The sequence below is a fragment of the Coccinella septempunctata genome, chromosome 2, assembly GCF_907165205.1.
Source record: "Coccinella septempunctata chromosome 2, icCocSept1.1, whole genome shotgun sequence".
In the NCBI taxonomy this organism is placed as follows: domain Eukaryota; kingdom Metazoa; phylum Arthropoda; class Insecta; order Coleoptera; family Coccinellidae; genus Coccinella; species Coccinella septempunctata.
Window position 1 is genome coordinate 52,480,004 of NC_058190.1, and position 13,623 is coordinate 52,493,626.

General features: G+C 41.2%; 1 protein-coding gene across 4 annotated transcripts in view; it reads left to right on the top strand.

Moving 5' to 3' along the window:
* LOC123306436 (bromodomain adjacent to zinc finger domain protein 2B) overlaps window positions 1-13,623 on the top strand; it is a 41,504-nt gene that overhangs the window by 20,372 nt on the left and 7,509 nt on the right. For 3 of the 4 annotated variants that reach the window (XM_044888433.1, XM_044888435.1, XM_044888436.1), the window contains 6 exons: window positions 2,623-3,521; window positions 3,585-3,765; window positions 6,620-7,661; window positions 10,032-10,282; window positions 11,966-12,144; window positions 12,262-12,541. In XM_044888433.1, coding sequence (XP_044744368.1) covers window positions 2,623-3,521; window positions 3,585-3,765; window positions 6,620-7,661; window positions 10,032-10,282; window positions 11,966-12,144; window positions 12,262-12,541 — 2,832 coding nt within the window. The remainder of the gene's footprint in view (window positions 1-2,622; window positions 3,522-3,584; window positions 3,766-6,619; window positions 7,662-10,031; window positions 10,283-11,965; window positions 12,145-12,261; window positions 12,542-13,623) is intronic. The other variant, XM_044888434.1, reaches the window with a different exon arrangement.

Below are 13,623 nucleotides of genomic sequence, written 5' to 3' on the forward strand. Positions count from 1 at the left end.
CCGCTTTACCCTTCTCTATTCCACTTTACCCTACTATACTCCACTTTTATTATATTCTATTATACTCTGTTCTACCCTACTTCACTCTACTCTAACTCAATCACTTCTCTACACTACACTCAACTCTTCCTAACTCCACCCCCGCTTCATTCTACTATACACTTTTTTGCACTACTCTACTCTACTCTCCTCAACACTTCTTTACCCTACTCTACTCTTTCTTGTCTAACTTACTGTATTCTACTTTACCTCAATATCTTCTCTACTACACTCGACTCTACTTAACTCTTTCCCAGCTCCATTCTACTATACATTATTCTCCAATACTCTACTCCACTTTACCCTACTCTCCCTTACTATACTATACTTTCATTATATTCTATTTATACTCTATTTTACACTATTCTACTCTCTACTCAACACCACTAGACTCTACTCTGCTCTTCTTTTGTCTAACTTTCTTTACTCTACTCTACCTTAATCTCTCTACACTACACTCGACTCTACTTAACTCTTTCCCAGCTCCATTCTACTATACACTTCTTTACACTACTCTACTCTACTCTCCTCAACACTACTTTTCCCTACTCTTTCTTGTCTAACTTACTGTACTCTACTTTACCTCAATATCTTCTCTACTACCCTCGACTCTACTTAACTCGTTCCCAGCTCCATTCTACTATACATTATTCTCCAATACTCTACTCCACTTTACCCTACTCTCCCCTACTATACTCTACTTTTATTATATTCTATTTATACTCTATTTTACACTATTCTACTCTCTACTCAACACCACTAGACCCTACTCTGCTCTTCTTTTGTCTAACTTTCTTCACTCTACTCTACCCTTATCTCTCTACACTACACTCGACTCTACTTAACTCTTTCCCAGCTCCATTCTACTATACACTTTTTTACACTACTCTACTCTACTCTCCTCAACACTACTTTACCCTACTCTACTCTTTCTTGTCTAACTTACTGTACTCTACTTTACCTCAATATCTTCTCTACTACCCTCGACTCTACTTAACTCGTTCCCAGCTCCATTCTACTATACATTATTCTCCAATACTCTACTCCACTTTACCCTACTCTCCCTTACTATACTATACTTTCATTATATTCTATTTATACTCTATTTTACACTATTCTACTCTCTACTCAACACCACCAGACTCTACTCTGCTCTTCTTTTGTCTAACTTTCTTTACTCTACTCTACCTTAATCTCTCTACACTACACTCGACTCTACTTAACTCTTTCCCAGCTCCATTCTACTATACACTTCTTTACACTACTCTACTCTACTCTCCTCAACACTACTTTTCCCTACTCTTTCTTGTCTAACTTACTGTACTCTACTTTACCTCAATATCTTCTCTACTACCCTCGACTCTACTTAACTCGTTCCCAGCTCCATTCTACTATACATTATTCTCCAATACTCTACTCCACTTTACCCTACTCTCCCCTACTATACTCTACTTTTATTATATTCTATTTATACTCTATTTTACACTATTCTACTCTCTACTCAACACCACTAGACCCTACTCTGCTCTTCTTTTGTCTAACTTTCTTCACTCTACTCTACCCTTATCTCTCTACACTACACTCGACTCTACTTAACTCTTTCCCAGCTCCATTCTACTATACACTTTTTTACACTACTCTACTCTACTCTCCTCAACACTACTTTACCCTACTCTACTCTTTCTTGTCTAACTTACTGTACTCTACTTTACCTCAATATCTTCTCTACTACCCTCGACTCTACTTAACTCGTTCCCAGCTCCATTCTACTATACATTATTCTCCAATACTCTACTCCACTTTACCCTACTCTCCCCTACTATACTCTACTTTCATTATATTCTATTTATACTCTTTTTGACACTATTCTACTCTCTACTCAACACCACTAGACCCTACACTGCTCTTCTTTTGTCTAACTTTCTTCACTCTACTCTACCTTAATCTCTCCACACTACACTCGACTCTACTTAACTCTTTCCCAGCTCCATTCTACTATACACTATTCTACACTACTCTACTCCACTCCAACGTATTCTACTTCACTCTACCCTCCCCAACTCTGCTTCACTCTAATATTCATTTTACTCACTCTAGTCTAGTCAACTCTACTATATTCCACTCTACTCTCTAATTTCCACGCTTTTATTTGTGCTAGAGAAGGAGTTGCGTTATCTGAATGAAAAATTGACCAGTTCTACAAAATAGTAAATACCTAATTTTACCATTGAGATAATTTTTCATGTTGACCAAATTGTGTTTTTTGTTGGTGGTGCAAAAAATGCGTTTCTTTAGTTACCAGATCACGTGAGAATGCTTACAAAATCTAACCACTCACAATCTTTGGATGGATGAAAGGGAACGCCACATAGAGCTTCTAAATGCGATTCGCGAACCCAGACTAACTAGATCCTCAAGGATCTATTGGTGTAACAATTTCAAGGCCCAGGGCGCTTCTTCAAGTTTCTTTTTAACGATTAATAAATGCTAACTTTCGAAACTCGAATCGACTAATATAACATCGCTGTAGCCTAAAATTTTCCCTCACGAACGTCGACGATTCTAATCGATTCTCTGGACCAGGAACGGGAACGGCGAAGACAGCACATGGCCCTTGTGAAATCGCTGGAGAGCAGGAGGAAACTGGAGGAGAGGGAGAAGAAGAAACAGCAACTGCTGGCCGAGAAACAGGCCAACAAGGAGAAGAAGATGGAGCAGAGGCGGATGGAGATGGAGATCTTGAGCGAACTGAGGAAACCCTGCGAAGACCTGGAACTGGACCAGAAGCCTCTGCCGGAACTGGAGAGGATACCCGGATTGAAACTACCCGGGCAGGCTTTCGGGAACGTCCTCATGGTGTTCGAGTTTCTGCACAACTTCGGGGAGACCCTGGGCTTTGACATGGACTCCCTGCCCACCCTGGACTCCCTCCAGCAGGCGCTGATGCCCAACGAACACTCTTTCGAGGCGGAAGAAGAACTGTTCTCGATCATGACCCATCTGCTGGTCTGCGCCATCGAAGATCCGGGTATTCCTAACCCGGCCAGACACACCACCATCCTGGGACAGAGCCTGAGACAGGCGGACATAACCCACGTCAACCTCTCGGAGATCCTGAGGATATATCTTTACGCGAACGCGACGGGGGAGGTTAAGGCCCTGACGGGGGTGCATTTCGAGAGGGAGCGCGAGAAGAGGATAGCCGACCACCATCAGAACGACGACGAGATGCAGGTCACGCAGCAGGGCAAGAACTCGCAGTACTACGAGATCCTGCACGACAACGAGACGTGGAAGCTGTCCAACATGCTCAAGGACAAACCCTTCATGGCCCTATCGCCGACCCGGAAGTCCGAGATACTGGCCTACATATGCAACGAGCTGCTCCAGAACAAGGCGGTGATCCGGCAGATCGAGGGTTCGCTGGAGCAGGTGGCCCAGCTGAAGAAGGAGAAGTGGCTGTTGGATAACAAGATCAGAAAGTGAGTGGTTTGGTCTGAGGGGTTGGTATGGATTTTTTTAATGTTTTCGTTTTTTTTTTCTAGGTTGAAATTGTTGCATGGGAAGAAGGTCAGGTCGGAGGCCGTGGAGAAGGTGCATAAGATTGGGGATATGGACGGTTCAGAGTCGGCGGTGGACTCCCCGTCTTTGCATAAAGATGACCTATTGGACGACGAGGACAACGAGATGAGCGACAACGAGAGTCTTGCCACCCAACCCGAAGAGGTATGAATTTTTTTATTCGTCTACGTGTATCTACCTAGTGTCTGTCAAACATTCGGTTGTTAGTCGTGATTTATGAGTCATTATTCACTGGTTTATGAAACTTCTTGGCGAAGCCACAAATAAAGGCTCTGGACATAGAGATATTGCAATAATGGGTGAGACTTCGACTTATATTTCAACAGAAGATTGTTGATGTCGAAAAAAAACAATTTTTTCATTTGAATTTTTTCATTTCGGTCCAGAAAAAGATTTATAGTTATTTTTGATTTTCTAATGAGCTATGCCTCCCTGGAAACCCGACACTGAAATACGAAAAATTTGGTTATTTGTCTGAACGCAACTCTGTAAAAGATCCACAAAAATCATAACACGTTGCAGGTGTGTAGTGTAGTGTAGCTTATAATGAGGTAGCTTATAATGAGGCGTTTCGGATCAGCTGACTTTGACAGGGCCCCCAAGGGGCAAACAAGTGTTTAGTTAGGTTCATTGTACTTTGATTTCGAGTGGTTTCTATAGATTCTCATAAATTTTCTCAGATGATGTCCTTCAATGTTGATATAAAAGTGCGGTATAATAAAAAACTGTACATTATTGACTGTTACAATTGAAATTTTTGCGATCATAAATGTCAAAGAAGGCTTGTTTGTCCCCCCAAGTGATCATAGTGATTATAGATGAACCTCAAGTGACGTTATTGATTCTTGAGGGGCAAACCAACCATCCATATCTATGACATTTATCATCACAAAACTTTAAATTGTACCTGTCAATAATAGACAGTTTTCTATTCATATCAACAGTGTGGGATGAGATTTATAAAAAAAAATCATTCGAAATTACGAAACCATGAAACAAACCCTTCAGCCTGTCAAAGTCAGCTGATCCAAAATGGCCTATCATAAGCTAAATCTATGACGCTACGAATCTGTAATGTGTTATGTTTTCTGTGGACCCTTTGAACAGAGTTGAAATCAGCCAAAAAACCCTTCTTTACAAGAAAATATGAAGAATACTTTTATTTTCCAAAATGGTCAAATATTCATTAGTGAAGCGTTCAACCTACTTTCCAAAGTTGGGTCCTTTGAGCTTCTGGTATTTTTATGGTATTCAATGGTCCCAAAGAAGAAGGTAGAGGATGTGGGAGGAATTTTATGATCGTAGAAGATTCATCACCTCAATGAAAAACTTTATTCCGAAAATCAATCCATTCGATAAAATCGTTTGTGAGATATAAATGAAAAACGAAAATTACGTTTTTGTATGGATTTTTAATAGTCTGCATCTTTTCAACCGAGCCGAATTGGGAAAAATTGTGTACGGAAAAAGTGTTTCTTTCGATCTTAGGAATATATGTGCAAATCACCCTGTAAAGCAGGGGTGGTCAAACTGATGATACTCAAGATCTACTATTCACTGAGGAAACTTCCCGAGATCTACAAGTTAGCGCCCACCTGAAGATGTTATTGTGATAGCGAAACACGTGTCTTGGTTTAAAAACTAATTTTTGGTGAAAATCGCACAGATGTTTGCTTTTTTTCCTGACAAAAATGTATTGATCTCCACACATCTCTCGATTGAAAATATTTCTGCCTGAAAGACGCTTGGCCTACGGATGGTAAGCTTCTTAGACCCGTTTGCACCAAACGCACTTAGTGTTAAGTGTCCCTTAAAATGAACCCTTAACTTAAATTACGTTGCACCAACTGTTAAGTGACATTTAAATGGCTAAAGCTAGCCTTAAATTTGAGCGCTCCTGTAATGACCACTTAGGTATTTAAGGGCGGGATTCTAACCTAAAATAATTTGTTGAACTCATAAACTGGCTGCAGAACTGCTGTGGTTCTTCTAATAACGTCAAGTACCTTTTATTCGACAATCCATTTCATTATCAATAATAATGCTAATTCAGCAACAAAAAGTTGTCACTCTTTGATAATAATATAATAGTATACTTGACACTGACTGACAGGACAATAAAGTTAGGTTAATGAAATGACAACGGTCATCGGCAATCGGCCAACCAATGAAATAGCTTTATTGGACTAGGATGAAGTTGTACCAAAATAAAAAACAGAAATATTACTAGATATAAAAACTTAAGGGCCCCTTACTTAAGATTCTGTTAAGCCACATTCGTGCAACTGGGAATAAAATTAAGCGTCCATTAACTTTAAACGACACTGAGTTAAGTACTCGTTTTAGACCCGTTTGCGTCAAACGTACTTAGTGTTAAGTGTCCCTTAAAATGAACCCTTAACTTAAATTACGTTGCACCACCTGTTAAGTGACATTTAAATGGCTAAAGCTAGCCTTAAATTTGAGCGCTCCTGTAATGACCACTTAGGTATTTAAGGGCGGGATTCTAACCTAAAATAATTTGTTGAACTCATAAACTGGCTGCAGAACTGCTGTGGTTCTTCTAATAACGTCAAGTACCTTTTATTCGACAATCCATTTCATTATCAATCATAATGCTAATTCAGCAACAAAAAGTTGTCACTCTTTGATAATAATATAATAGTGTACTTGACACTGACTGACAGGACAATAAAGTTAGGTTAATGAAATGACAACGATCATCGGCAAACCGGCCAACCAATGAAAAGGCTTTATTGGACTAGGATGAAGTTGCACCAAAATAAAAAACTGAAATATCACTAGATATGAAAACTTAAGGGCCCCTTACTTAAGATTCTGTTAAGCCACATTCGTGCAACTGGGAATATAATTAAGCGTCCATTAACTTTAAACGACACTTAGTTAAGTACTTGTTTTAAGGAGTATTGGTGCAAACGGCCCCTGTCATCTTAAGCGTCCCATTTTAGCGTCAAGTTCTAATCCTTTTGTTCCACAGGAGGAAGACGCCAAGCTGAGCGGCGAAGAGCTCGGCAAGAAACTGGAGAAACTGATAAAAACGTCGGAGAGCCAACTCCAAGCCCTGAACATCTCCACCCAACAGCTGAGGGCCACCTGCTTCGGCCAGGACAGGTTCTGGAGGCGGTACTGGCACTTCCCCAAGGCGGGCGGCATCTACGTCGAAGCCATGGAGTCCGCCGAGCCAGACCTCCTCCAGCAGATCTCCGACGAGGAGAGCAAGACGCACGACATAATCGACACCGCTCACCTGGTCGACTGCCAGGAGAGGACGGAAGAGGCTCGGCTATGCGACGAAGAAAACGACGAGAACGAACACAGGAAGACGCCGAACAGATTGGAGAGCGTGGAGAACGGCAACGCGCTGCCGGACGGGGACGACAACAACCTGGTGGAGTTGCAGAAGAGCGTGGACGACGTCGTCCAGAGCTTGGAGAAGGAGCGGGAGATGAAACGGGAGGAAGAGGAGGAACCGTTGAGCAGCAGGAAGTTCAACCTGTTCGAGAAGCTGGGCCAGTGCATGGAGAGGGAGAACAAGACGGAGGAGGATCTCAGGGCCGACGTCAAGGCCGAGGTGAAGGAGGAGCTCAAGAACGAGATACTGAACGAGCTCAAGTGCGAGATAAAGACGGAGTGTGTGAAGGACGAGGAGGACGCCAAGGGGGAGACGGAGACCAAGTGGTTCAGCGTGCTGAGCAGGGAGGGCACTTGCGAGGAGGTGCATCTGACGGCTGGCAACAAGTGGGACAACGGCGCCGTCACCAGGGACAACGTGACCGAACTGAAGATACCGGTGTTTCCGCATCCGAACTCGGCGGCAGGGGGCGGCGGTTCCGCGTCCTCCGGCTATACGAACGCGGAGAACTGCGACAATCTGCCGCCGCTGCTGATAACGGCGGAGGAGAGCGCCCAGCTGGAGTACATCAAGAAGCACGGCATGCCGAAGTCTTGCCCGAAGAAGAGCGTGCCGGTGGAGAAGCGGTACGGTTGGTGGAAGGTCACGAAGATCGACGAGTTAAAAGGTTAGTTTGAAACGGTCCGCATTTACACTGCGCAAAAAAATTAACGCACATTCTGCAAATCTCAATTTTAATGAGACATTGACTTTATAACTTATTTTTTATGTTCTCTCGGGAAGGTTTTGAACGAAACAAGACACATTAAATGGAGGAAAAATTCAGGATTTCACCGAATCTTATGTGAAAGAAGAGAAATGAACAATTTTCAAAATACTGAAATGCTGATAAGTGATTTAATACTTGGTATTTCCACCCCTTGCGTTAATTACAGCTCGGCAACGACGGTTCATACTCAAAATGAGTGATCTCAAAATGTTCTGATCTAATCCTTCCCAGATTTCTCCGAGTTGGATTCCTAAGTCATTAAGAGTAGCTGGATGATTTTCGGAACTTCTCAGCCTTCTATTGAGGTTGTCCCAAACCTGCTCAATCGGATTGAGATCTGGACTTCTTAGTGGCCATTCCATTCGAGAGACTTGAACCTCTTCAAGGTACTCCTGAACGATGCGCGCACGATGGGGGTCTGGCATTATCGTCCATAAAAATGAAATTTTCACCGATGTATAGGGGCAAATGGCACTACATGCTCTTCAAGAATGTTCCTTATATACTTATCAGCATTCATAGCTCCATTATCAACGACAACTAGGTCTGTGCGAGCAGTCAAATATATTCCACCCCATACCATAATCGATCCTCCCCCGAAACCAGTAGTATTCAGGAAATTGCACTGAGCATATCTTTCATGTGGACGTCTGTATACAAGGGAAAGTCGATCACCATTGTAGAGGCAGAATCTAGACTCATCTGTGAAGAGAACTCTTTCCCAATCGGCCTCTTCCCAATGGATATGCTCTCTCGCAAAATCCAAACGCGCCCTTCGATGGGCTGGGGTAAGAGCTGGGCCTCTTACCGCGACACGAGGCCTTAAATCATATTCTCTGAGGCGATTTCTTATTGTCTGAGTGATAATTTGCACCTCATGAGTTTGCTCAAGCTGAATTTGAAGGAGGCGAGCGGTTGCAAACCGTTGTCTCAACGAAGAAACTCTCAAGTAACGTTCTTGAATGGCAGTTGTTACCCGTGGTCTACCCTGTCCTGATCTTCGGACTTTCATACCTGTCTCCCTGAATCGCTGCAACATTCTGGACACTACACTTGTATGGGAAACTCCAAACCTTTCTACAATTCTTGTGTATGTCCACCCTTCTTCTCGCAAAACTACCGCTTGGGCACATTCCTCTTGGGTCAAATTGCGTGTTTCGCATTGCATAGCGATCGAGTGTAGAAAATCAAACGAAAGAAAAACTATTGATCACTAGAATTGATCGAGAACAACTGATTTTAGAATGGAGCCAATACATTCAAAATCTGATAATATCATCTTTTTTTATTCCTGCTGGGAAAAAACATCTGTATTGAAGAAAACCGTTGAAAGTGGATAACATATGCATGCATTATTCTGATAAAAATAATTATCATTGAAAACACCTTCAGTTGTAGAATAAATTTGAGATTTCCATAATGTGCTTTAATTTTTTTGCGCAGTGTATTTTAGCAGTCGGTTGGCCACGAAATAATATTCCGTGAATTTCAGCGACACTTTCTGTGACAGAGTTTTCGGGACATTTTTTGTTAATTTTCTGATGAGATCATCAACTCAACTAGATCATGAAAAGTTTGGCCTATAAAGTTTATTATACAGAATGTACAGGGTAGGCAAAATTCCTTGTCTACTGAGGGTATCTCGAGAACTACAGCAGCTAGAAGAAAACGGATGGCACATTCTCGAGCTCTTTTTTCCTGACTAATCCAAATCTGGAAACAGAACCGGCCTATCATTTCTATATTTTGAGTTGTAAACAAAAATTGGGATTTTGACGATTTCGAAAAGTTCTCGTAACTTTTTTGTCTCTGAAGTTACAAATCCGGAACTTGAACCCTCTTAGGTACTCATAGGTAGAATCTACTGACAGCAGAATCTTTCCAATTCAAAAATAACAAATACAATAAAAGTTTGCAGCTCGTCAGTGGATTCTACGTAGAAAGGTGCTTGTAGAAGGTTCAAGTTTCAGAATCTGTAACTTCAAGGACAAAAAAGTTATGAGAACGTTTGGAAACCTGAAGAATGTAATTTTTAGCTAATAACTCCAGAAAAAAGAGTAGGTATTCACCATTGTTCGTTTCTCTTAAGAAGAGCTCAGAAAGTGTCATCGAATTTGGGACACCCGGTACATAATATCGAGATGAGAATCTTTGTTAAGCAGGCATATCCGCCGTGACGTCATGACATTGTTAAAATGAACAAACTATAACTGAGAAGCTAAAAGATGTTACAAATAAGAATATGTTTCACACGGTATACAATTTCAGAAATCCTGGAGAACTTGCACGTCCGCGGCATACGCGAAAGGGAACTGAAGAGAAATTTCAACAGTATCATGCAAGCGATGTATCCCACGCTGAGGATACACATAGAAGAGGGTAACAAGGAATTGACGGAGCTGTCCACGGAACACATCGACGACGTCATGTTCATGGAAGGCGGGGCGCCGTATCCCGATCAGAAGGACGCCTGGAACAAGGCCATCGCGGAGAGAGTGGACGCGTCTCTGCTAGAACAGGTAAGCACGAAGGCGGAATTGTCTAGGACAGTCTGTCAGAATAGTAAAAAAAAAAAACGATCATTGTACATACTCGAGCTTGTCAGATTAAGATATATGTGGTTAATTACATGTTGAAAAGTATACGTTCTCTTAATCTGACAATTTAAGCGTGACAAAAATGTGTGAGAGGGCGCCAAACTAGCAAAAATAAAAGGTCACGTGTACATTCTCGAGCGCGGTGGCTTTTCTTCTTATTTCGAAGTTAATGATTCAAGAATAACGGAAAAAATATAATCTGACAGTTTCAGCAAGCCGAAACAATAAAAATTGACCATAAAGGTCACAAAAATCAGTTTTTTGAATCATCTCCTCTCCTGGGCTTCAAATTGTTTTCGCATTCATTATAAAAGTTGCAGAGCATAACATTTTCTACAAATTTCGTCCGAAGTAATTTTTTCTACGTTTGAACTCTTTTGAGATATATGGCGATGAATGTACTTTAGACTTGGTTTCAACATTGACCTTGGCCTTTCGCATGTGTGGCTAAGCTCCTCGCCCTTATCGCTCTCTAACTCGAAAACGGTTAGGGGTGTGGAACATTGCTACGGACAAAAGTTGTATAGAATTTTATTATCTACAACTTTTATAATGAATACAGAAACGATTAGAGTTACAGGAAGGGAGACATTTAAAAAAAATGCCTTGTTATAATCTTCAAACTGTCAGAGCATATATAGTATCTTGATCTGACACGCTCGAGGATGTACAGGGTGGACAAAATTCGTTGTCTACTGAGAGGATCTCGAGAACTATAGGAGCTAGCAGAAAACAGATGACACATTCTCTCTTTTTTCATGACTAATCCAAATCTGAAAAAAGAATCGGCCTATCGTTTTTAGATTTCGAGTTATAAACAAAAATTGAGTTTTTGACGATTCCGAAAAGTTCTCATAACTTTTTTGTCTTTGAAGTTACAGATCTGAAATTTGAACCTTCTAAGGCACTTTCATACGTAGAATCTACTGACAAAAGATTTTTTTTTTCAATTCAAAAATATCAAATTCATTAAAAGTTTGCATTTAAAAAAATGAGAGTTCACCTAATGATTCGAAATGAAAAAATATTTTGAGCTCATCAGTGGATTCAAAGTAAAAAAGTGCCTGTAGAAGGTTCACGTTTCAGATTTGTATCTTCAAGGACAATAAAGTTATGAGAACTTTACGAAATTGCCAAACTCAAAAACGAAGTATCGTAGGAGGCTGCGGTTTTCAACATTCTTTGTTTCTCCGAAAATAAGCTCGGGAATGTGTCATCCGTTTTCTTCTAGATGCTATCGTTCTCGAGTTCCTCTCAGTAGACAACGAATTTTGCCCACCCTTTAAATCTGGCGATTTTTTTTTTTACATATTTGATAACCCTCTTTCCCCACCGCTACATAATGGAACCATTTTTTCCTTCTACCGTCTAATCTTCAAAATTTACTAGGTCTCCCCAACGATCGAGTAAATTTCGTTAAATAATTCTTGTCAGTTGTTTTTAAATATCAGTAACCGCCTTTATAAAATATTCAATATGTCAGATCTGACACCCCCCGTGTTTACACCGTATAAAACTGTGCGGACATCAAATTAACTAACTCCTACTGTTATTTCCCCTGAACTTTACACCGTTTAGAATAAGTCGACATTGAATAATTTAAAGGTAGAAGCTCTCGAGGAGAAAGTGGCCAACGCCAGTATGCAGGTGAAGGGGTGGAAACCGCCGGGCAGGGACGGCCCACCCGTACCCCCCGAATACATGATATACACCATCAGGGAGCGACTGGCCTCGTTGGAATTGAACATCGAAAGGAGATACCTCAAGCCACCGCTGGGAGTCAAGTGAGTCCTGTTTTAAACTTTTTGCAGAAACTTGTTACCCAACATTCTAACAGCACCCGAATCGCTGGAAAGAAGAGAATCTACCCCTACAAGCGCCTAACCTAACTTTCTTTGCAGCACCGGCGATCCCAACCTGGCGGCGATCGCTCAAGAGACCACGGGCGCCTCGTCGTCGACGTCGTCGTCCCAGCCGCCCACCCCGGGCGTGGACGACATACCGAAGGGTCTGGCAACGTGGCGCGAGGCCCTCAACCGTAGCCAGACCTCGGCGCAGCTCGCGATGTGCCAATATTCCTTGGAGGCGTCCATCGCGTGGGACAAGAGCATCATGAAAGCTGTGAGCGCTACTTGTGCTTTTAGTAGAGTGACAGCTCGCAAATATAACAGTAAACTAAGTGTGGGTTGCTTGTGTGCTTATTTTTCTTTTTTAATTTTAAGTTTTGATATTAACCGACGACTGTCTGCGATCGAGCTGAGATGTCTTGATCCGTTGTCATGATAACCTTCGTCTGAAAGTAGTAGTAACGCTTTAACTGGGCTGGGTATTTTGGCGGTGGATTTCAGTCGTGATTTTTTTTTTTGTTAGGTTTATTCCTGACAATATTTTACGTGTTTGAAGTTGGTCCAACACTTACGGCCGGTTTCATAATCAAACCTAAAGTCGTTTTAATTTTAAAGCTTCCTTTAACCCTACTAAAAATGACACTAAAGGAAGCTTTAAGTTTAAAGTGACTTTCAATTTGATTATGAAACTGGACGTTACGTAATTTAAAAAAATCTACTGTTGAAATACCCTATACTAATAGCGGCAGGACCTTTTATACAGGGTATCTCATGCAAAGTATCCGCTGTATCTATCTATATCTAGCAATCCGAATTAGATGTTTTTATGAAAATTTGTGCTCAATTGAACTAATTTTCTCGTCTGGTTATATCGGAATTCGAGCCGAGAAACGCTATATTTGTCATACTTTTGGGTTCTTCACGAAATTTCAACTACGGTTCATTTGAACTACCGCATATCCAAACCTCGAGGTTCTGGAGATATCAACTGATTTGTCTCAAATTTGACGTTGAGATAGTCTTGAACGAATTGTTATAACTTCCTCCTCACAAAAGTTACAAAGTTGTACATGGTGGGCAAAATTGGTGATACCTGAATTACAACTTTTTCAACCCAACGAGATAGAGGAAAATGCATGGCACATTACGGTCGTCTTTTTTCGAGAAACTAATAATGCCATCAACTGCATTACTCTATCTTCTTTTGTTTTTGAGTTATAGGCCAAAACTGAAATTTCAACTTTGGTCATTATCACCGTTTCTGTTTGTGCTGGGTTGTTGAAATGAAAACATTATGCTCACACTTTTTTGATAACAATCCGGTGGCGTACTCTGATTTCTTTCCAACTGTTATATTTGCTGAGCTGTAACATAAAGATGTGTTTTTCTTTTGAAAACAGTAGTTTAAAATGACTG